The sequence below is a fragment of the Condylura cristata genome, unplaced genomic scaffold, assembly GCF_000260355.1.
Source record: "Condylura cristata isolate star-nosed mole 26May11 unplaced genomic scaffold, ConCri1.0 scaffold00003, whole genome shotgun sequence".
In the NCBI taxonomy this organism is placed as follows: Eukaryota; Metazoa; Chordata; class Mammalia; order Eulipotyphla; family Talpidae; genus Condylura; species Condylura cristata.
The window spans coordinates 71775131-71798512 of record NW_004567104.1 but is presented as its reverse complement, the minus strand read 5'-3'; the positions used below and the strand labels follow the sequence as shown (position 1 = coordinate 71798512).

The following is a 23382-nucleotide window of genomic DNA, read 5'->3' as shown; positions in this document are numbered from 1 at the left end:
ATATTCACACTTTCTCATAGCCACTCACACTCAGCTCGTGACACTAAAAAAGTTAAACTACTGTGTGTTGGTGGCAAGTATGTTTTTCCTGTTACACTTTTTCTTAGGGTTCTTGGATGTTTTGGGACCTGCTGTTGCTGCTTTCTATATGGTTTTCAGTAGCTTCTTCAACACATTTGTTGCCCTTGACAGTTTATGTTAAGATAAAAATGTGTAAGACAGGCTGAAATGGCATGGGGAATGCTGTGCCTGATGTGTGTTGAGGACTTGTCCTGATGCAGGTGCTACACCAGTCATTCTACATAGAAAAAGCTAGTTGAACTCTTCTTGATCCATATAAAGCCAATAACAGTGTATTTTTTTTTTTAATGAGGACACGACAGTTTTCAAAGGTTAAGTAGTTTTGCCAGATCATGTATGTGGCTGGACAAAAATTTAGAATCAGGTCTTTCTGATTCTCTGAATTAGATAACAATATCTCATTTATTTTTCACTAGTAGAATTTGTTGACATTACATTAAATTTTAAAGTATTCAGGCTTTCTATATAAAGTTAACAGGTTTTTTTGCTTTAGATAGATTGGCTGAGATTGTATTTTGGTCAGAAGTAACTAGAGCCTAATGATTTTTACCCCCTTTTCTACTTTGCATATACTGTGTCTATCCTAAGCTTGATTGAAAATTTTTCCATCTCTTTTTGCTCCACGGTTTGTCTATAAGAAATATATTAGTGGCTTTGGAATCCAGACTTTTATTATAGATTGGGGTTTATCTTCCTCACATCCAAGAAAACAAAATTTTTCTCTGAATCACGGCTTTTTATGTTTCTTACCACCACCACCACCACCCCCCCCAACTGAGTTCACCAAATAGTATTTGTGAATTGTTTATTTTTCACTCTATTCCACTAAAGTTCTGTCATGCCCATCATACTAATAATCTTCTAATGTATTTCAGTCCAGTTTGAAAAATACCGTATTATCACAAGAATTCTCTTTTTGTCCACAAACTTAGTGTAGTACTAATAATAGCTAACATCTTTATTGTATTTTGTACTGTGTTTTGTTAAGTAATTTTATATTGTCTGTAAATTTTCCCAAATAAGTAAGGAGCTGTTACTACCATTTTACAAGTTAAGAAACAATTCAGTAGTCTCAGAGGATTTCCCAAATATTCTGTGTCATCATGTTGCCATGTTGGGTTTCATTTTGGAAACCTTCACATGGAATTTTTGGTATACCCTTAGAGGTATGTGTTCCTGGTCACATTCTTATAAGTTCTTTCTCATTTTTATTCTATAACATTTCAGTTTCTAACCTGGACCTCTCACCTGTGTTCAAGATCATATATTCTTACTGATGTCTCTGCCAGTGGGCACCCCAAATTCAATTAAGTATGTTTTGCCATTCTGAATCATCATGCTGTCTAGACGGGCACAGATGCCTGCTTGGTATGTTAGCTGTAAGCCTTTCATAACTCATGTGGTCAAAATACATGTGCATGTATTTTGTCAGTAAGCAACACTGTTTAAGAGTATGAGTATGCTATTAGGACTCAGCTTTAGAATCTACAAATGTAGTTGTTAATGTATTTAAATAAAATAACGTACCGCCACTCTGTTTTCCCTTGTGCATCATAAGCCCTCAGAATATCGGTTCTCCTCTTTGCAAGTTGTCTTTTCATTATGGAATGCAATAATACCCTTCTATTGACTCTTACATGATAGCACTTGAAGATTCTCTTTCTGATCTTGTACCTGACTGAGCGTTACATTGCTCCATGGTATAGGCTGTGTTCCAGCTTTTTAAAGTAAATTATAATTTAAATGTAGACTGAAATATATAATCAAAAGATATACTTGTCTATCTTGTATGCTCAGTTAGCTGTTTTTAATATGTCAAGTTGCTTTATTGCAAATAATAATCATAAATTAATTTAGCTCTGGTTTTAGGCTTCGCTAAAACATGATTCTGTAAGTTTTGTTTTTTTTTTTTAAAGATTTATTTATTTGTACTTACAGAACTGGGGTACTCACAGGCTCAGGGGCTGTGAGAGGCTTCACCAGAGACAGAGTGGGGAGCAGAACAGGCAGATCTACGAAGTACATTGCTGAGGGGAGCAGCGGGTGGGTCAGGAGAGGTCTGCCACACCTCCCGGGCAGGTGGGAATTGAACTCGTGCGGAAGTGGCTTTAGCTTCTCAGTGCAGTGCTTTAACCCGCTGCGCCACCAGGGAAGGCCCTGATTCCGTAAGTTTTTAATGGCCAAGAAGTAATTCCTGTCTGTTGATCTTACTGTTTTATATATAAACTTGTGCATCCCCTTTTTCTGTTTCAAGGTTACAGAGAAAGAAATACAGCAGTAATAGTCAATACATTTTTTAACTTTAAAATAAGTTTTTAGGCCCTCCCTGATGGCGCAGCGGGTTAAAGCAAAGCACTAAGAAGCTAAAGCCACTTCCGCATGAGTTCGATTCCCGCCTGCCCCGGAGGTGACCACATGGCGTGGCAGACCTCTCCTGACCCGCCCGCTGCTCCCCTCAGCAGTGTACTTCATCCATCTGCCTGTTCTGCTCCCCACTCTGTCTCTGGTGAAGCTTCTCGCCACCCCTGAGCCTCTGGCCTGTACCCCAGTTCTGTATGCACAAATAAATAAATCTTTAAAAAAAAATAAAAATAAGTTTTTAAATAGTTTTCGATATCTTAAATTATTTATGGAACACTTCTACTTTTCTCTGCTTAAACAGAGTATCTGGTTCTTATATTAATTATATCTGGTATTCCTTACCTTCTCTGAAATTATTACCTGTAAATTCGTTTGTGTATATGATTTTGAAAAGCTCTGAAATTCTATGAATATTTAAGACACATTGCCAGGCTATTTATTCTGGAAAACTCTATAGGCTAGCTTCTTAGTGTCTAATAAAGGTAGTATGTCTTAGGGATTATATATTTGAAGTAGCAACATGAATTGGAAAGATATGGAAATCGTTCATATGAGATTGATATTGCTCAGGGACACCTGAAACTTAGTTCAGAATATCCTTTTAGAAGTTCCAGGTAAAAATGCCCATGATTAAACAGTGCAAGACAAAAAGAACAGTAAGTCCTCCCTTAAAAGTTGTAGGTAATTGCTTAGAAGCTGCAGTTTTAAACAAAATGACATAAAATGAAACTATTGTCACCATCGACCAATTGATATAAACAAGAGTTATGTAACTATAGCTTATTTCTGGTAACAACAAAATTATCAAACTTCTAAAGACCCAAAACTAACATGAGGCAGTAATTTGTATTCTTTACTCACTCATTCCTTTTATAGCTCACTTATTTGGGTAAAAGGTTACTAGAGCCTATTCTAGCAACTAGGGTGCGAGGTGAGAACCAGTCTGGACAGAGGTCCTTCCATCACAGGGCCGCTCATTCACACCCATGCACACTCTTAGACTGTAGCAGTTTGACACACCACTGAACCTAACATGCATATTTTGGGGTGTGGGGTGAAACTGGAATACCAAAGAAACCCACACAGACAGGGCCCCCACTGGCAGTTGTCTTTCTCTAAACATCATAACATGAGGACATTGAACAAAATGACACTATTGGACACATTTGGACTTCTGCCAAATTTGTAAACTAAATGTAAGCTTCTTAGATGTTAAAATTTTACCTTTAAAGCTTTTTATGGGCTTGTATTATAACTTGACTGGGTTTAAGTCCTGAGAAAAGGAACAGGCATGTGTGGTTAATTGTGCTGGGGTGCTCTTGTTTGTTGAAATTATTACTATAATATTGTTAAATATGTTGTTTTTACTCTTTAAATTTCATGTTCACAGTAACACTTAATTTTTTTCACCTGATAACAGTGCATGTGTTTGTCCAAATGTGCCTTAGAACTATTTGAAACCCTTAGAATCTTTGTGAGACTTAGATGGGGATCGCCTTGAGTGAGATGTGGCACTACTGCCACTTTATTTCCAGGGACATGACGTCTTTCTTTCTATTCATATCATTTTTGAGTTTTTCAGTGAAGTTTTATAAGTTTTTGTTACAGGTCTTAAATTTTTTGTGTGATTTTTACCTTTTTTCTCTCTTGCTATTTTGAAGATAATCTTTTTCCATTGTAGGTTTGTGGAAAAGTTCATTTCTCTTTGCTAGTCAAATTGTTAAACTTAGTCCCAAGAGTTTGTTTAGCTAATTGATTAGAAATAGCTGTAAAACTAGGTAAATGATCTCTAATTTTGCCTTGTTAAAATAAACTTTTCCCCTTTTGTTTTCTTAAGCTCTTTTCACTTATGGATATGAAACCTCCCATCTCTCGAGCCAAGATGATTCTTATCACGAAAGCTGCTATTAAAGCTATTAAGGTAAAAAATAAATGCATTAAAGTTGAAAGATTTTGAAAACTATTACATGTGTCATGGTAATTAGTTCACGCCTAAATCAAAGAGCACTTCATTTTGTGATAATATAGTATGGTGCATTGAGATATAACTAACAAGAGTTTTAACATTCTCTTAATATTATATAGGAGAATATAACAATTTAAGAGGCATACATTGTGATGTGATTACCAAATAAAGCTAGTTAATCTGTCACCTCACATAATCCATTTTTATGTGTGCTTATTACTAAGGCAGTTGAATTGAAGAAATGGAGAGTAGAATAGCATTTTTCTTTATTTCGCTTAAAGTATCATGAATAAATTAACTGAGTATTAATTTCAAGTTTATTTAAAGAAGAAAAAATTACCTCCATGAAACACTGCTTACAAGATTACACCTAAATAAATGACTCACATTGTAAAATGGCTTGTTTATTCTAATTCAATTGTTATTTTTCTCATACAGTTGCCTGGTAATATACTGCTTTATAAAGGCTTATAGATTAAAAATCTAAGAAAAGTATATTAGAAGGAATTTTTGTATTTCTCTGATTTGTTAAGGTTTTTCAATTATGGACGGATTATTGCTTATTATCTTTCATCTTGAAATTATTCAAATTGTGCACACTTCAAGGTCATAAGTATTTTCTAGTTAGTAAAAATATGTAAACTGGACAGTAATTTTCTCTTACTTCTTTACAGCTTTATAAGCATGTAGTTCAAATAGTAGAAAAGTTCATCAAAAAGGTAACTATCCATTTCATTATTACCTCTTTTCAGTTGTGATCTCTGTTTATGATTTGCTTTGCAAAAAATAATTTGTATTTCTTCAAAGCCACTCTGCAAAAAATTGAGCCTAAAGGTTCTTTTTAATTGCTTTTTAATAGCAGAGCTGTTGACTGAGCACTTACTTTGAGATAGGCACTGAACAAGAGTTTCTCATCTTCTGTTCAGGGCTCTTCCCTGAACTAATGTGCCTTCTTTGCTGTTTGCTGTTTGCTCTGTCTACTCTGTTGACATTTAACTTATCTTGGCATATTCAAATGAAATTTTCTAACTTTTCTCTGCCCTCATCATAATTAAAACATTTTTGGGTTCTACAACTGTATGTTGTCTCTTGACTGTGGTTAGTGCACACCTTAGTAGCAGGCTAAGCACTCAAAATCTTAACACATGTTTATCTTTGTCTTCTCCCCCAACCTGGAGTTGTGCCATGTATATACTAATGTGTGTGGAAATGTTTCTGATCCATGGCTTTTGGATACTGGCTGAGAGAGGGGACTTCAAATTCAATCAAATTCAAATTCTAAACAGACAGAAAGATGGTCACTTAAGATTAACAGCACTTTAAAGTACCACATAAGTTAAATGGAAATAAAATACATTATACAACAGCATCCTAAATTAATGTAAATATTTACATTTGTATTTGCTCATTTTTTAGACACATGCATATTTATAGGAGAACAGAGATACACTGATTAATGACCTCGTTTCCCCCTCTACATTTATCATAAAATCTGCAAAATATTCTATCTCGTGATTTTCCCGTGATTTACCAAGCCAGTTCCTTGTTGATGTTTGGGCATTTCTGATTTTTTTTTTCTTTTTTTTTTTCTTTTTACATTTTGTAGACAACATTTAACTGGATAGCCTTGTAGAAAAAAATAGTGTGTACCTTAATTATTATCCTTGGGGTAAATTTCTAGGTGTAGAATTATTGGGTCAAATAAGGGTTTGCATTAATGCCACATCAACTTCCATAAAGGTTTTGACTACCAGAAATGTATGTAGATGTCTGTTTCTCTGTTCTTTAAATCATGTTGTACTTCAAAAATAATCTTTCCTTTGAATTTTTATTTCTCTGGTACTGTACTTTAAGAGAATTAAAATTGATGCGTTCTTAAAATTATCTCCTAATTTTAAAAGGTAAAGTAATTGATGAGTTAAGTAGAGACTTTTATACATGGATTTGCATGGAAGTGGCTTAGGGATTGGTAGTTTTAATTTTGGAAAGTTACATGTGGGGAAGTAGAGGATCTGAGGAAAATGAAATATTGGGGATCTGAACTATCAAGAGATTGCTAGTAATGTATAAAATGGCGAAATTTGACAAGCTTTAAATAGAAACAACCACTAGGTAGACAGAATTTCATAAAAGTGAGAGCAAAGACTATCAGATTAAGATGTTGCATTTTGTAGTGACTTTACATTTTTATTTTTGTAGTGCAAACCGGAATATAAAGTTCCAGGCTTATATGTAATCGACTCAATTGTACGACAGTCTCGTCATCAGTTTGGAACTGATAAAGATGTGTTTGGGCCAAGATTCTCTAAAAATATAACCGCTACATTCCAATATTTATATCTTTGTCCCTCTGAAGATAAGGTATAATTAATTATTTTTAAACTAAAACTTGTATCCTTTATGTTTTTATGTTTAAATCTATTCAAAATGTGTATTTTATATTTCAAGTCTACTGTTTTGATCTGCAATTTTGGTACAGACAATCATGTAGTGATCTCTATGAACTTAAAACCCAGTTTTTTTCTGTAGTGGTCATCTTACATTTATTTTATTATGAAGTTCTTCACAATTGTACTGTTGAAATCTGAAAGGGGCACCATCTTAGTTTAAAGAAGACATTCATTATTGGAGTGATTTACTTGAGAAAAGAAATTCTGTAGTAGAGAAAGTCAGTAATCATTTCAGATTGTTGCTTATTCCAGAAAGAAGGGACCAACAATTGAATGCCTTTTCCATCATATAGAGATGCTAGATCAAAAATGGTTCTCATTAGCAATCACTATAGTAGCTAATTCCTTGTAGATATAACTGATTTTACTATGTACTATAAAGGAGAACATTATTAACATAATAACTGAGTTCTAGTAGGTGGGAGAAGTATTCAGTATACTGTTAAGCATACTCTGAGTAGTAAGTTATAAAGACATTTATAATAAATGGATTGTAAATTTGAGTTTCTGTATTAACAATATTCTTGAAGAATTGCTTTTGTGGGATATATAGAACAAGAGAAAAAAAATTATTTCTTCAGTAGTAGGTAAATTACACATCTACTCTGAACCTCCTTGTTTACCAGTCCACAAAACAACTTTATAATTACAGGTCAGTTTCTTAAACACTTAACTTTTGAAATAGCCTGAAGAAATATTTCTTCACATCATTAAGATACCCTTTTCCAGTGATGGTATAGCTTTGTAAACATAAATAGAATATAATGAAAATTTCCGTTATATGTTTTATTAACAGAAGATTTATTTTGATAAACTGTTATATTACTCTTTCATTTTTTGAAGAAAACAGTAGCTTAATGACGTAATTCTGACGATAACTATTTTTTAGATTACAAAATGTACTTAATAAGGATCTGTCACCAGCCATGTGGCAAGAATTCGGTCCCCAGTCAGGGAGCTAACCCATATGGAGAGGCAGACCTCTCCTGTCTCACCTGCTGCTCCCCTCAGCAGTGGATTTCAGTAGATCTGCCTGTTCTGCTCCTCGGTGTCTCTGGTGACTCCTCTCACCTCCCACCCCCCACCACTGGCCTAGACCTCCATTCTTACATATATAAATAAAAATCTTTAAAAAATATATATATATATTATCATAAGGTAGCTTTTTTCTTTCTTTTTTTTTAAAGATTTATTTATTCATTCATACAGAACCGGGGTACAGGCCAGAGATGCGGAGGGCAAGAGGATTCAGCAGAGACAGAGTGGGGAGCAGAACAGGCAGATGGACGAAGTACACTGCTGAGGGGAGCAGCGGGTGGGTCAGCAGAGGTCTGCCATGCCACGTGGCTCACCTCCGGGGCAGGCTGGATCAAACTCATGCAGAAGTGGCTTAAGCTTCTTTAGTGTTGTGCTTCAACCTGCTGCGCCACCAGGGAGGGCCAGGTGGCTTTTTTCTTTTGTAAGAGGCAATAATAATTTTTTGTGTATATTCATTGTGTATTGATGTTTTCTCACACATAACAGAGTAAAATTGTTCGTGTGCTGAACCTTTGGCAAAAAAACGGAGTATTCAAAATTGAAATTATTCAACCTCTTTTGGACATGGCTGCAGGAACCAGTAACACTGCCCCAGTAGCAGAAAATGTTACTAATAATGAAGGTATGGTAAAGTGTACCTGTGGATTTAAAAAATGGCATAAATTTTGTATATGTAAAGGTTGGAGTCTGTTCATATTCCTGGAATTTTTCTGTAAGAGGAAAACTTGATTTATCCCTAGTAGGTATGGTTTTCTTTCAGTAATTCTTTTTTCTAACAAAGGTATGCTTTTCTAGTGTTTATATTCTCTAGCCCATTGTCTGATTGTTAAACTGAGTGGAGAGTTAATTTTAGTAGAGAATCTGAATGGAATTTATAAAGGAAAAACTTAATGATGCACTGTTCTTTCTTAGGTTCACCTCCACCACCAGTTAAAGTTTCTTCTGAACCTCCCCAAGCCACTACAAACTCTGTACCAACTGTGCCACAGCTGCCAAGCTCTGACGCTTTTGCCGCTGTGGCCCAACTCTTCCAGACAACTCAAGGTCAACAGGTAAGCTGCCTCTCGGGAGACTATTCTGTTTGCACTTGGGTACTGTTGTCAATTTCTACTTAACATTCCAAATCAGTACATTCAAGGGAGGAAATACTTTCACTTGTAACAGAAAAGCCTTCACTGGGAAGGTAATACATAGCATAAAGATATTAGGGGAAAGGTGAAAAGCAAGGTAAAAATATACGGAGAAGTATCAGTGACATTTTTAAAACAACTTAGGAACTGCTGGTATTCTCAATTCTAACAATACCAAGGAAGGTTTACCTTTTTTTAGATTGGAGACAATTTTTATGATTTTCTAGAAAATACTTACTTTGTTTATAATTTAGGGTACTTTCTCTTTTTTGACCTTCATTTTTTACTATTGGAGTCATCTACATAAATTTCCATCTTAAGGAACTCCCATTGTATCCCTAATAATATTCATTTACTACACATTTAATCATTATTGAAAGATAGATTCTTTATTTTGGCTTACTCTGTGCCCGTGCTATTTTAAGTTAGGGTTTATTTTTTTCTATTAAAGCTTCAGCAGATCCTTCAGACTTTTCAACAACCTCCAAAACCACAATCTCCTGCCATTGACAATGCTGTGATGGCTCAGGTTCAGGCTATCACAGCTCAATTAAAGACAGCTCCTACACAACCATCTGAACAAAAAGCTGCTTTCCCTGCACCTGAACAAAAAACTGCATTTGATAAGGTAAGCTTCTCGTGCATCCTCCACCCCTACTATTTATGCGACACAACATAGAATGTGGAAGTTATTCCTTCTGTAGCTTCTCTAGATTGATCATTTTGTTATATTAGAGTTTGAGGAATTTTTCTCCCTCATCAAAACATTCATTAGTTTTCCTGGTTATAAATGTATTACATATACTAATTGCGAAGAAAAAAAAAGTTCCAGTTAAAAGGAAGTATAAAAGAACATAAACAGGATTTTTTTTTAACATCATTTTGTACATTTTTTTTTCCATCTCAACTGTAATCCCAGCGGGTTTCCTTCCCATCACCAAGTCATCCGTATGCCATCACCATAATCCCATGCACTTCTCTCCCCACCCCACCCCCCTGTTTTTGATCCCATTCCCCACTCCACCCCCACAAAATGTCTCTGGTATATGGTTGTTCATTATTCTTGATAAACAAGATATTTATTAATCCCTATTCTTGGCGATAACTACTTTACCATTTTGCTGTGTTTTTGTTTTGTGCTTTCAGAATTTCCTTGCTCTATGCTTTCTTTTATTTAGCCATACTTTATGCTATTTTTAATTCACTTGTTTTTAATCTTAATCTTGTTTGTCTGTTGTTGTTCAGGTAAATAGATTTAGATCTATATTTTTACTGAGTACTTATCAAGGGTATTCTACTTGGATATACAACTCAGTTCTGTTACTGATAGACATTTAAACTGCTATCTCCGTTTTTTGCTATTAAAAGACCTTAGTTACTATCTATCTTAGTTACTATATGAGGATTTGGATTGATTTGTCTCCAACTGTTTTTCTTAGATCTTAGGTATGGTTAAGGGGCTCCTAATGACAGACATGTTGAATAGCTATACAACCCAGAACTTCCTATTGAAATAATAACTCCAGTTTTACATGTTAATTGGTTTATATATCTTGTCTATTACTTGTTTTGACTATATGAAATTTTATTTTGTTGTACAAGTTTTACTATAAAAGAACCCTAAAGTTTGAAAATCCTAGAGTTAAATGATATCTTTACAGTTTAAAGTTTGTTTCTTTGTAGAAGATATAATAACTTTGTTGCTGGTAGTTCGAATTAGAATGTATACAATAAATGATCATCATACCATAGCAGTTTATGAATACTGATTAAAAAGTGTACACTCTTGTGGAACAAAACATCATACAACGTTTAAAGGGATTCCCTTATGCTTTGAGCAGATTCATGTATGTTCTTTCATCTGTTGCAATGCACTTATAAACATAAAATTCTTAAGTATTTACTAGTTTTCTCTTGTGATTAGGAAAACCATCACTACCACTTTTTTTTTTAAGATTTATTTTTGCATACAACAACTGAAGTATAGGCTAGAGGATTCACCAGAGACAGTGGGAACAGAACAGTAGATTAACTGAAATTCGCTGCTGAGGGGAGCAGCAGGTGAGACAGGAGAAGACTGCCACACCAGGTGGATCAGCTCCCTGGCTGGGGATCGAACTCGTGCTGTAGTGGCTGCTGATAGCTTCATAGTTCTATGATTTGACACCTTGAGATACCAGAGAGGGCCCTGCGTTTTTACTTTATATTTTCTCCTAGTAGTTTTGTATTTCTCTTTATGTGTATCTTTGTCGGTCCATTTGGAATCTTTGAATATGTGGCTAAAGATAAATTTTTATATTTTTGAAAATGTCTGGTTCTCAGGATTTTTGTCACGCACTAAATTCCCACTTATTTCTATGTTTTATCCCTGAACACTAGTCTGTCCCACTAACACATGTTTATGATATGTACATCATAATAGTTTAAATATTTATACCATATATACTGTTTCATTTAAGTTTTGTGTTCTGGGCCCTCTCTGGTGGTGCAGTGGGTTAAAGCACAGCTCTAAAAAGCTAAAGCCACTTCAGCATGAGTTCGAATCCCTGCTCCAGAGGTGATCCACATGTCACAGCAGACCTCTCCTGACCCTCCCACTGTTCCCCTCAGCAGTGTACTTTGTCAGTCGGCCCGTTTTGCCCCCCACTCTGTCTCTGGTGAATCCTCTCACCACCCCTGCACCCCTGGCCTGTACCCCAGTTTTGTATGCATAAATAAATCTTAAAAAATGAATATTTAAGTTTTGTGTTCTATTATTCCCTTTTTCAACTTTTGTCTATTTTGAGTGTGTGTGAGATGCAGAATCAGTAATGTGTGCACACACAGGGAGTGGAGAGATTGCTGATTTTTAAGGAATTGCCTCATGTAGTTTTGGAAGCTAGCAGAGTTAAAACTTGTGCAGATTGGCATATTTGGAATTCAGGTAAGAGTGTTAACAGTTTTGAGTGAATTCTGCAAGATAAAGTTTATTCTAGAATTATTTAGGAATGTATATGATAATTTAAGAAATAGTGATAAGCTTCTTACATAGAATTTCTATTAAAATGTCATTTTTCATAAGCCATGTACATTTTTCATTTTTTCTTAAACATTTAGTCACTTTCCATGATTAATGTTTCATAACACTTTTCATCTGGTTTTATAGCCATTGTAGAAAACTTGACTTTTATTTTATCTTGTAAGTGGTCACGGTATTAAAAGCATTTGGTTTTCTAGTTGTCTCGCTCAGATTTTCTAAGCGGCTGCAAGATGTGGCTATTCCCTCTTCAACATTATGTCTGTTTCTTTGTACTGGTGCCTGAGCTGCTAGGAAAATGTTAAATACTAGCAATGCTGGTGGCATCCTGATTTGATTATTAATTTGCGTTGTGATTTCTTCCATTTACTGTAAATGAATTCACCAGTGCTGGTAAATTACATCAAGTTTAGAAAAAGGAATTCTTTGCTTCTCCTTTCACTAAAATGTCACTTTTGTGCTAACCAGAAAGTTTGCTAACATCTTTGTTGATTTCAGCTACTTTCTAGATCTTCAGTTTTGTGACAAGCAGCAAGAATATTGTTTTGGGTAGATCTCAGTTTGACTTTTTAATTGCTTCAAATTTTTTCTAAAGCAATAGGTATAAACTAGCATTTTAGTTTTGATTTCTGTCACATACTGATGCTTTCTATATATTAACTTGATTTCATTATTCAGTGTGCATTGCTGTAAAATAATGATTATAATACCTGTATTTTATTGTTTCCATGAGAATTAAATAATCTGATATGTTAGGCAATAAGTTGCCTTGGTTATAGTGGATTGGAACACTCACTTAAGTAAAAACTTTTGAGAGTGTGACCTAGGATTACAAAGAAAGAAACATAAGTGTTAATCAATAAGAGAATGTCTCTTTTTTTTTTTTCTTTAAGATTTATTTATACATATAAGAACTGGAGTAAAGGCCAGATGTGCAGGGGCTGAGATAATTCACCAGAGACAGAATGGGGGGCAAAACAGGCACATCTACTGAAATACAGTGCTTAGGGGACCAGTGGGCGGGTCAGGAGAGGTCTGCCATGCTATGTGGATCACCTCACTGGCCTGGGATTGTACTCATGCTGCAATGGCTGTGGATAGTTTCATAGTGCTGTGCTTTAACTCCCTTGAGCCACCAAGGAGGTCTGGAATATAACTTCTTAATTCAGAAATTTTCTGTTCAGTAAAGTAGAGCCATAATTTCTAGACTTAACTATCACAGAATAACAAAAATTGAGGAAGTTGAGGTTGCAGATTCATGAGCAGAATGGGCACAGCCTTGAGTGCTTGTTAGATGCAAGACTCTGAGGACTTTGAAGTCTGACACACCAGCATCTGCATCCTGACTGTCCCATTCATGACTCTTCAGTCTTGGTTATGTGTCCAATCAGCTGAGCCTTGTTTCCTTTTCTGTGAAGAGAAGAAACCATATCAACACTGCAGGCTTCTTTTTTAGTCTGCCAACACTCAACTACAGGTGTTTGGTTTTTCTCTCTGAATAAATGTAATCTTAGTTTTAAGTGACTCTTCGTTTAGATTTACACTCTTGAGATGCTTTCTGGCTCATTTTTTGGTCTGTTTTAAAGTTAAAAGTTTCTGGTAATGTAAAGTTTTAAGAAAGCAGTTAGGTTGTAAGACTTCCTTGTGGCCTTATACATGCCGTTCTCTTTCATATTGGTACATTCTTAAGCAGCACATGGACACTTACTATAGGCATTGATAGTAATTGGATAAGACAAAACAAAGTGGAAAATTACTATTTAATTAAAATATTTGTATTGCTAAATAAGAATAAAAGACTTTACACTTGGAGAAGAAGGGCAGAATAAAAAATTACTTATTTTCCAAATGGCATTGTCACAAAAATAATTTGTAACTCCAAGTCCTAACAAGCATTTGGGAAGATGAGGTTATTTTATGACAGTATGATGTTCTTAACCTTGTTTTTGTTCATTGAATCATAACCTAAATTTCAAAATATGTACCTATTCCAGAAGCTACTTGATAGGTTTGATTATGATGATGAGCCAGAAGCTGTGGAAGAATCAAAGAAAGATGATGCTGCTGCCACCATGGCACCTCCGGCCACGGTCCCTCCGGCAACTGCTGCTGCCGCACCTCCAGCCACCACCACAGTGCCTGCTGCTTCCCCTCCACAGGCGCCCTTGTAAGTTTTTCTTCTACTTCCTCAGTAGACACAGAGGTGGCTCACTTGTAACACTTAGTGACAAAATAACGTTTCATACAACATCATTTTTTAAAATTGTGATGTTCTGGATTTTCTCCAAAATGTGAAGGGGATCCTGTTGGATTCAAGATCCAGAGAATTGTTGACTATTAATGACTCCTGAGTAGCATTCTTTGCTTCTGTAGTATGACTGTAGCAAGTAATGTTAACAGGTTTTTGAATTGATAAAAATTTACTCACCTTTTTTTAGTGGATTTCCTGGAGATGGCATGCAACAGCAAGCGTATACACAGCAGCAAACAATGGATCAGTTTCCACCTCGAATGTTGGCGCTACAGCAGGACCCAGTGCACCATCAGGTACAGGCAGTCTCCTGCAGCAGAGTCTAGTGACTGAAAGTGTATTCATGAGAGCATGTGCAAGGGTTGCACTTCATGGACATGTCATTGATTAAGTGGTACTACAGGTCCAGTAAAAGCTGTTGAGCATTTGAATTGCTTTTTGCTCTTACCAAAACAAAAATGCTAATTGTTACATGCTTATAATTTAATAGGTAATTTAGTGAAAATCGTTTAGAGAGAGATGATGGTTATATTTCAGGAAGCTGGTCTGTTATACAGATCTTTCCCTTGGGGGTGTGTGTGTGTGTGTGTGTGTGAGAGAGAGAGAGAGAGAGAGACAGCTAAATGCATTGGAGGTATTCAGCTATCAATATTCAGGGATATAGTTTTAATTGTTCAATAAAAATATAACACTAGAGATTGCAACAAGCTAGTAGAAACTTGTTGGTTGCATTTATTTTATTAATACTGTATTGAGTTTCCTAGCCCTGACTGCGCATCTAAATTCTGGGGGCAGAGAAGGGTATTTTAAAAAATACAAATCCTGCAAGCCAGACAATCTTGTTTTTCCCACTGTGTGATAATTCTGTTATATAACCATCCTTGGAGTACTAAGCATTAACTTAGAAATAGTGCTGAGCAGTCCCTTAAGCATATAACTGTTTTCTTAACCTTATTATGTTTAGTTCTTTTGTAACCAAGTTTTCCCTGCTATTTGAAAGTGCCACTACTTAAAATGATAGTAAGTAAAGAAACAATCACCATTACTTTATATGGGAGAGTTTTTGAGTGTATCCAGGCCCAAGAAATAACCTACTGAATTATACCAAATAAAACCTAAAATAGTGGTGACATAATATAGTAAGAGTAGGAATGATTGTAAAGCAGTTCCTGGGAAGGAGCTTAGGAATGCTGCTGGTGGTGCTTGGGGTACATAATACCCATCAGATGTGGAGCACTATTCCTACCTTTTTGTCTGTTATACTCACACAGGTCTTTCAAAAAACCAAAGTAGGGTAAATGCCAACTTGATAAATGGGATTTCTTCATTTAGGAATGACATACATTATGATGGTTTTAATGACTTTCTTTCTTTGAAGTAAGATTACTTTATAACATTACATTAAGTTTGCCATGAAAAGTCCAGTTTGTAGAATTGTCCCCTATTATTTGATGTGCCCACTCCCAGCCCACTCAGTCTTTTCAGTGAATAAAATAGGAAAATATTTTACTTCTGTTTAAAAACATGAAGAAAACGTACGAACTTTTAACAGTGTTTTAACATGTACTGAAATACTTGAACGACTTAAAGCTCATAAAAATTTTTAAAAAATATTCTGGTATAATGACATAATTATACTTCATATTGGCACTGAAAGGTACATGCAGAACTATGTTAAGATGTGGTTTGCTTTCATGATACTTGAAACCTTACATGTAGGCATGTTAACTGAAATTTTCTTGGAGTAAATTTCTTAAAAATAAACCTAGAAATCAATGCTTCTAGCTACTCTTCTTTCCAAAAGTCTTTAATTGCCTTTAAAGCTGGAAATAATGCTAACCTTTCAGTTTGGTTTGTCACATAGCTTCCTCATATAAATGAATGTATGTCTTTAAGTATGTAAAGGCAAACCTATGTGTTTATAATTTTAAAATGAGTTACTGAAATGTTTTTTACCTATGTATTTGGATCTGTATTAGTTACTGGAAAAAAAATTGGTGCTTAATGGAAATGTTACTGTTTAATAGTTTTTGCATGTCATAGTAGTTTTTCCTTGACTAAAATTTATTGCAGATATTTTAGTTTTATACTAATTATTTTTGGTAGCTGTTACTTAAAATTTACACATGCATTTTCTTTGAAAACAAAAGGTTGCACTTCCTCCTAATGGACAGATGCCAGGATTTGGCCTTCTTCCTACACCTCCATTTCCTCCCATGGCTCAACCTGTGATTCCTCCAACCCCCACCGTACAGCAGCCTTTCCCAGCTTCTTTTCAAGCACAAAATGAACCACTTACGCAGAAGGCACATCAGGTATAAAACTTCATTCTTAGATTTATTACTATCTTTTTGATTACATAGATTTATGTGCAGGTTTCTGCGTATTTGTTTACCATCTGTACCTTTTAATATTAAGAAATATCATGCCTTGATAAAACCTCTATACCCTGAGGTTTTCTTTTGGAAGGTAGACATAATCATTTTCACCATTTGCCATAGGGTTCTGTGAAGATTGAGGTAATGTGTAGGTGCTACCCTTTGTCTAGATTACCGGTTTAGGTGATGGCTTACTAAAACAGTATCATGAATTTAAAAAATAAGGAAGTATTGCTTCTAGTCTTGTAAGGCCATATAATCCATTTTTCTCCACTGATGACTAGTCATTAGTAATTTGGCCTTAGGTAACCAAAAAAGAAGAGTTTCAGGGCAAGCAATTTATAATTTATTACTTTTTAGATTTTGTTCTCATGGCCACTTTTCTTATTTAATGGGTTTGGTTTTTTTTGCTTGTTTGTTTTAAGGAAATGGAAGTAGAACAACCTTGTATTCCAGAGGTTAAAAGGCATATCCCTGACAACAGAAAATCAAGATCCAGGTCAGCATCCAGGTAACTTAGAGAAAGTTTTTCCCGTCCTCTGTATTGTATTGGTATTAAAATAACATGGCTCATTTTCGTATATCCAGTGTTAAATAAAATAGCACTTGGTATGTATATGTGTGTGTGTATATATATATATATATTTTTTTTAACGTGTGGAATGGAGGCAGGCGTATTAAATAAGACCATTCTTAAGGTCAGTCATCTTACCTACGTTTTTCCCCTTTGAGTAGTGTGCTTGCCTTCAAACAGATCAACATACAGGGAATTAGAAAATTAGGTATTCAGAGCTCCTTTACAAATTTATTGACCCACAAAAGTCAAGAGTATTACTGTAATAGGATTATATTTTTAATTACTGCAGAAAAGAAGACTAAGGAGAAGACAGCAAGCAGTGTTATCTCAATTATAGCAATTAACTTCTTAAACTGCAAGGATGTAATTTAGTGTAGAGAACCAGAGACAGGAAATATGAGATATATTTTTATAAGATAGCAACCATTTATCTCACTTAAAATATACACATGCTGGGGCACTCTCTAGTGGTGCGGTGTGTTAAAGCACAACACTATGAAGCTAAAGCCACTTCAGCATGAGTTCGATCCCCTGTCCCAGAGGTGATCCACATGGCACGGCAAACCTCTCCTGACCCGCCCGCTGCTCCCCTCAGCAGTGTATTTTGTCAATCTGCCTGTTCTGCTCCCTACTCTGTCTCTGGTGAATCCTCACACCACCCCTGCACCTCTGGCTTGTACCCCAATTCTGTATGAATAAATAAATAATTCTTTTAAATATATATATATATGTGCACATGCTTTCTAACTTAGACTTTAAAAGTAAATAACTGCTTTTGAATTCTTACATATCCAAATTAATCTTTTCCATTTTTTCCTCTGTATCATATACATTCTTCTTCTTCATGAAAATACTAGGTCACCCAAAAGGAGACGATCTCGATCTGGTTCTAGATCACGAAGGTCTCGTCATCGACGGTCTCGATCTCGGTCTAGAGATAGACGCCGGCATTCTCCTAGATCTCGATCCCAAGAAAGACGGGATCGAGAAAAGGAAAGAGAACGCCGTCAAAAAGGCCTTCCGCAAATCAAATCAGAAACTGCGAGTGGTAAATAAACCTTCATATTCAAGTTTTCTGCATTAGTTATTTTCATGTCATGGGTCTAAGATGTTTTATGACTCTTAGCAAAATGGCACTTAATCATGTCATGTTTGTGCTTTGGTATATACCCTTGGATTTACTTTTGTATGTTATATCAGCTATAAAGTAGCAATTAAGAGGTGAGCCAAAGTAACAGTGAGGAGTAATAGCTTATTCTGGATCTCATGTATGGAATACAAAGTTATAAACTAGCTCTTATGCTTAATAGGAAGGTTTTTTCCCCTACAATAACTATAATACCCTTCTGCTCTTAGAAGATTTGCAATTTGTAGACTACTTGTTTGCATTATCTCCTGAATCTTCATCATGTGTTTACAGAGTATTTTTATTAAAAATAAAATAGTAGACATAGTCTTACTATGTCAGTAGCTATTGAAATTTTCATTTATATGACATGCATACATAAAATTCCTGATTCTGTAAGATTTATTACCTAGGACACAACATAAAAGACCATGCATATTTAACATATCTGATTATTTTTATTTTAAAAGATACAGTGTTATCAAACGTGTGTGTTTTTACAATTATAATTTTTTTTTAAGTTTGTAGTACTACCCTGTGGGTGGGACAGTTGGACAAAAGAACGACTCAGCAGGACGTTGCCAGTCTCTTAGAAGAGTTTGGTCCGATTGAATCAATTAATGTGAGTGTTCTTAAATTATTCAGTGACATTGGGCAGATATGATTAATGTCATTTTTGAGAATAAGGACTTGAGACTTAAGTTAAAATTTTCCCAGGTTTGTAGGTACGGCTAGAATTTTAAGATTTCTGAGTCCATATTTAGCTTTTAACATTTAACCACAATTTCTCTTGGATTATCAAGATGATTTGAACTTTTTCTAGAAAAGTCTTTATGTAACAAAACTGCGCAGGTTGTAGACTTGTTAATAATTGTCCATTAATAACAAGCTTGAATTGCCAATTTACAAATTAATCTCATAGCGCATTGACTGGGTGGGGTTGTTGGAACTGGTTACTTAGTCTTATAGCTTTGATTTGTATTATTATGTGTTACAATAATAAAAATGTTTTGGAGCAGATGATTCCTCCCAGAGGCTGTGCCTATATTGTTATGGTTCATAGGCAAGATGCATATCGTGCCCTGCAGAAACTGAGCCGAGGAAACTATAAAGTAAACCAGAAATCCATAAAGGTACAGTTTTCATATACTGTAATTCTTTTTTTTTTTTTTAATACATAATGTAGTATGACTTTAAAAACTGTAATTTGGGGCTCAGAAATGACACATTTTAATAATGAGCCATTTCCTATACATGTTTTTTAAAAAGTAGTTACGTTCTAAATGTTAAATTTGAAATGTAAGGCACTTGGTAGAAATTTGTTTTTTAAATGTCAATAGTTTAATCAAGATATTTAATTAACTGACCCTTTAAATATGATGTCATTTAGTAAATTAATAGAATGGATATGAAAAATATTCATCAAAGCTAGATAGAAAATTAGGGGTATATGGATATTTTTCCTCTGAGGGACAGGAGTTGGTGTTTTCTCATTGTCATAATAACCTGTTCTGCTCTTAGAATTTACCACAAAGGAATTTTGCTGAAGTTGAATAATTTTATAGTGCCTAGCACTTTAGAAAGTACCCCCCACACACACACACCCCGTGTATTAGGTTGTGCAGGGAGTATCAGCCTTTCCTTAATACACTTTTTCCTTTTAAGTTTTATGTTGGTTGGATTGAGGAGAAGTTAAGAGTGGTGGGTAAAATTTCCATGCTGTGGAGGGATAAAAGGATAACCCATTCCCTGGTGTCAGATAAACTCTTGAGTGACCCCAGGGATGACCAGGCCAGGTTGCTCTCTAAGTCTTAATCAAGTGTTACGAGAGGTAACAGCTAACTTTCAAAGTGTAAGACATTCTTCTCTCTTTTCTGTGTATTTTATCTAATGGTGAAATAGATTGCCTGGGCCTTAAACAAGGGAATAAAAGCAGACTACAAGCAGTATTGGGATGTAGAACTTGGTGTTACTTATATTCCATGGGACAAAGTCAAGCCTGAAGAACTGGAGAGTTTTTGTGAAGGAGGAATGTTGGATGGTGATACACTTAATCCAGGTAAAGCAGTATTTAAATTCATTTAAATTCATCTGTTTTCTTGGTAGTGCTTATAATAGATATTTTATTTTATTTATGCATACAGGATCTGGGGTATAGGCCAGAGACTTGGGGGTGGTGAGAGGATTCACTGGAGACAGCGTGGGGAGCTAAACAAGCTAAACTGAAATACATTGCTGAAGGAAGCAGCAGGCGAGATGGGAGAGGTCCCTCAACCATGTGGTCCCTCTCTGGCCAGGAATTGAACTCAGGCTGCAGTGGCTGGTGATAGCTTAATAGTGCTCAGACTCAATCCCTTACGCCACCAAGGTTTTGGAGAGGCTCCCTTTTGGCATTGGAGTTAAGTCTCAGCACTATCAACTTCTGTACCCTTTTCATCTCTGGCCAGGGAGCTAACCTACATATGGCTCTGCACATCTCTTCCGTCTCGCCCACTGCTCCCTTCTCAGCAGTGTATTTTCAAGAGATCCAACTGTTCTGCTCCCTATTCTGTTTCTGGTGAATTCTCTCACCCCTGTACATCTGGCCTACACCCCAGTTCTTATGTGCATAAATAAATAAAAATCTTTTAAATGGAGCACATGATTCCTCCCAAAGATTGTGCCTATATTAGTTCATAGGCAGAATCCTTTATTATTTTTAGTTAATTAAACTTTTAAAAGAGTATCACAAGAATTTATTTAGTAGTCAGACTCCTAAATCATTTCTAGAATTTAAATTGTTAACTGAATGAGTATGATAAATTTTTTGGGTTAAATTTCTTACTTCTTACAGATTGGAAAGGAATTCCCAAGAAACCTGAAAATGAAATTGCTCAAAATGGAGGCGCTGAAACCTCACACACAGAACCAGTATCGCCCATACCTAAACCTTTGCCTGTGCCTGTCCCTCCTATTCCTGTTCCTGCACCTATCACAGTACCTCCTCCACAGGTAATTTGTTTGGGGCATTATTCAAACTTTCAGGTGTTTAAAAATGAAAGATACTACTTTCTAATTGTTACGTGTCTAGATTTGAAATAACAGTAGATGCTAATAAAATCAGAATAAACTCAAGTTCCTTATACCTTCCTAAATTATTCAGTGTCTTGTCTTATAATGTTTCAGACATGAAATGCAAACCTATTATGAGTTTCTTATATTTCAATTGCTGTTATCTTTTTTTATTATATCTTTATTCAGGGATTTTATGTTTTGAAGGAAATTGAATTTATACCCAACAAGCAGCTGATTTGAGGGAAAGGGTTTCTTGATCTTTAGTTTTGGAGGTGTGGGCTTAAATTTTTTTAAACGAGTGATTTAGACCTATTTACTAAGTCAGGTGCTGCTTACTGTAAAGGTATATTCCCAGAGAGTCTGCTGGTTTGGTCAGTCGTTGAGTTCAGAAGAATCTGGATTCTGACAGAATAAGATTTTTATCCCACCTCTGCCATTAATACTCAGCAGTGCGACTTTGAGAAAGTCACCTAACCTAGGCGTTGTTCTATTCAAAAAGGTGCATATTTGTTTTCCTGGCTTTGGCTGTAGTAGTCTTCACACATCAAAGTTGTTTTGAGAACCAAATGAGATATTATTAACATGTTTCCTGATAAAGCATAAGAACAAATTGTTGTAAATTACAAAGTCTTATTAAATAGTAAAAATTTATAAATTCTTGACTCATAACTTTACTGTGATCTACTGGAGTTCTCTTATCTTTCAATACACCCTTAGTTTCTCACATGAAAATCTGAATTATAAATCTAAGCTATCAAAAAAGTGTATATTCTAGCCTCTTGGTTTCCTCAAAGTAAGGAGAAATTTATGTACCACATAGCTTTATTTTTATAAATGGGTTATGTACTTGGCAAGCTCATGACCTTTTGGATATCCCTTCTAGTATAGGGAATCTATCAGAATTCCACTAAATGGTGGTGAAATGAAATTGAGTTTCTTGTCATAAAAGAATTTGATTTATTTGGAGTATGTACAGATTACCACCTGCTATCTAATAAGTTTATTCACATATTTAGAAGTCTCTCTTCAGCAGATACTTTCTTCTCTCTCCACTTTGCGGGTGGCAAGAGATGTGGCTTCATTTTTTAATTTTCTTTGTAGGTCCCACCTCATCAGCCAGGTCCTCCTGTAGTTGGTGCTCTCCAGCCACCCACTTTCACGCCTCCTTTGGGAATTCCCCCTCCTGGTTTTGGTCCTGGTGTTCCTCCTCCTCCTCCTCCTCCACCGTTTTTGCGCCCAGGATTCAACCCAATGCATTTACCACCAGGTAACTAAGTTGTTTGAGGTGATCTTTTACAGTCTTAAATGAAGTGGTAACAGCATTAGTTAACATTATTTTTCTTGTTCTAGGTTTTCTTCCTCCTGGACCCCCACCTCCTATAACTCCACCAGTGTCCATTCCTCCTCCTCACACTCCACCAATAAGCATCCCAAACTGTAAGCATGTTTTTCCTTTGTGTTCACTTGTCCCCTTGAAGTTGGGAGTAGGAGGGAGAACGGACCAGTAGTAGGGTCTAAAGTATGGCAAGAAGTGTTGACCGGGAGATAATTAATTATTCAGCTTCACATGTTGATGTAATTATATTCCTTAGCTACTATCGCTGGTATAAATGAAGACACTACAAAAGACTTATCTATTGGAAATCCCATTCCAACAGTGGTATCTGGGGCTAGAGGAAACGCCGAGTCTGGTGACAGTGTGAAAATGTACGGCTCTGCTGTGCCACCTGCTGCGCCCACGAATCTGCCCGCCCCTCCGGTAACGCAGCCTGTTTCGCTTCTTGGTAAGTTAATTTTTTTTATTGTTAGTTTTCTTTGCTCACACTACCCCCACCCCACCCCCAGTCCGACCCAACTTAAGTTTTGCTAAAAACAATGATAGTTTTGGTGAAATGTTCTCTGTGGCTGGTATTTTTCTTCGAGGAAGATCTTCCTCTTAAAAAATGTGTATTTC

The 23382-nt window shown here is 35.7% G+C and overlaps 1 protein-coding gene across 3 annotated transcripts in view; it reads left to right on the top strand.

The window, feature by feature from the left end:
- The window catches only part of SCAF4 (SR-related CTD-associated factor 4), a 53555-nt gene that overhangs the window by 16379 nt on the left and 13794 nt on the right, over positions 1–23382 (top strand). Inside the window, exons 2-19 of one of the 3 annotated variants that reach the window (XM_012733895.1) lie at positions 4280–4363; positions 5083–5127; positions 6608–6769; positions 8383–8518; positions 8809–8948; positions 9478–9654; positions 14037–14209; positions 14481–14589; positions 16444–16608; positions 17097–17170; positions 18106–18296; positions 18896–18996; positions 19394–19507; positions 20277–20433; positions 21208–21365; positions 22530–22695; positions 22779–22865; positions 23021–23212. In XM_012733895.1, coding sequence (XP_012589349.1) covers positions 4280–4363; positions 5083–5127; positions 6608–6769; positions 8383–8518; positions 8809–8948; positions 9478–9654; positions 14037–14209; positions 14481–14589; positions 16444–16608; positions 17097–17170; positions 18106–18296; positions 18896–18996; positions 19394–19507; positions 20277–20433; positions 21208–21365; positions 22530–22695; positions 22779–22865; positions 23021–23212 — 2431 coding nt within the window. Of the gene's footprint in view, positions 1–4279; positions 4364–5082; positions 5128–6607; positions 6770–8382; positions 8519–8808; positions 8949–9477; positions 9655–14036; positions 14210–14480; positions 14590–16443; positions 16609–17096; positions 17183–18105; positions 18297–18895; positions 18997–19393; positions 19508–20276; positions 20434–21207; positions 21366–22529; positions 22696–22778; positions 22866–23020; positions 23213–23382 lie in introns of all 3 variants that reach the window. The other 2 variants (XM_012733897.1, XM_012733891.1) reach the window with 2 other exon arrangements.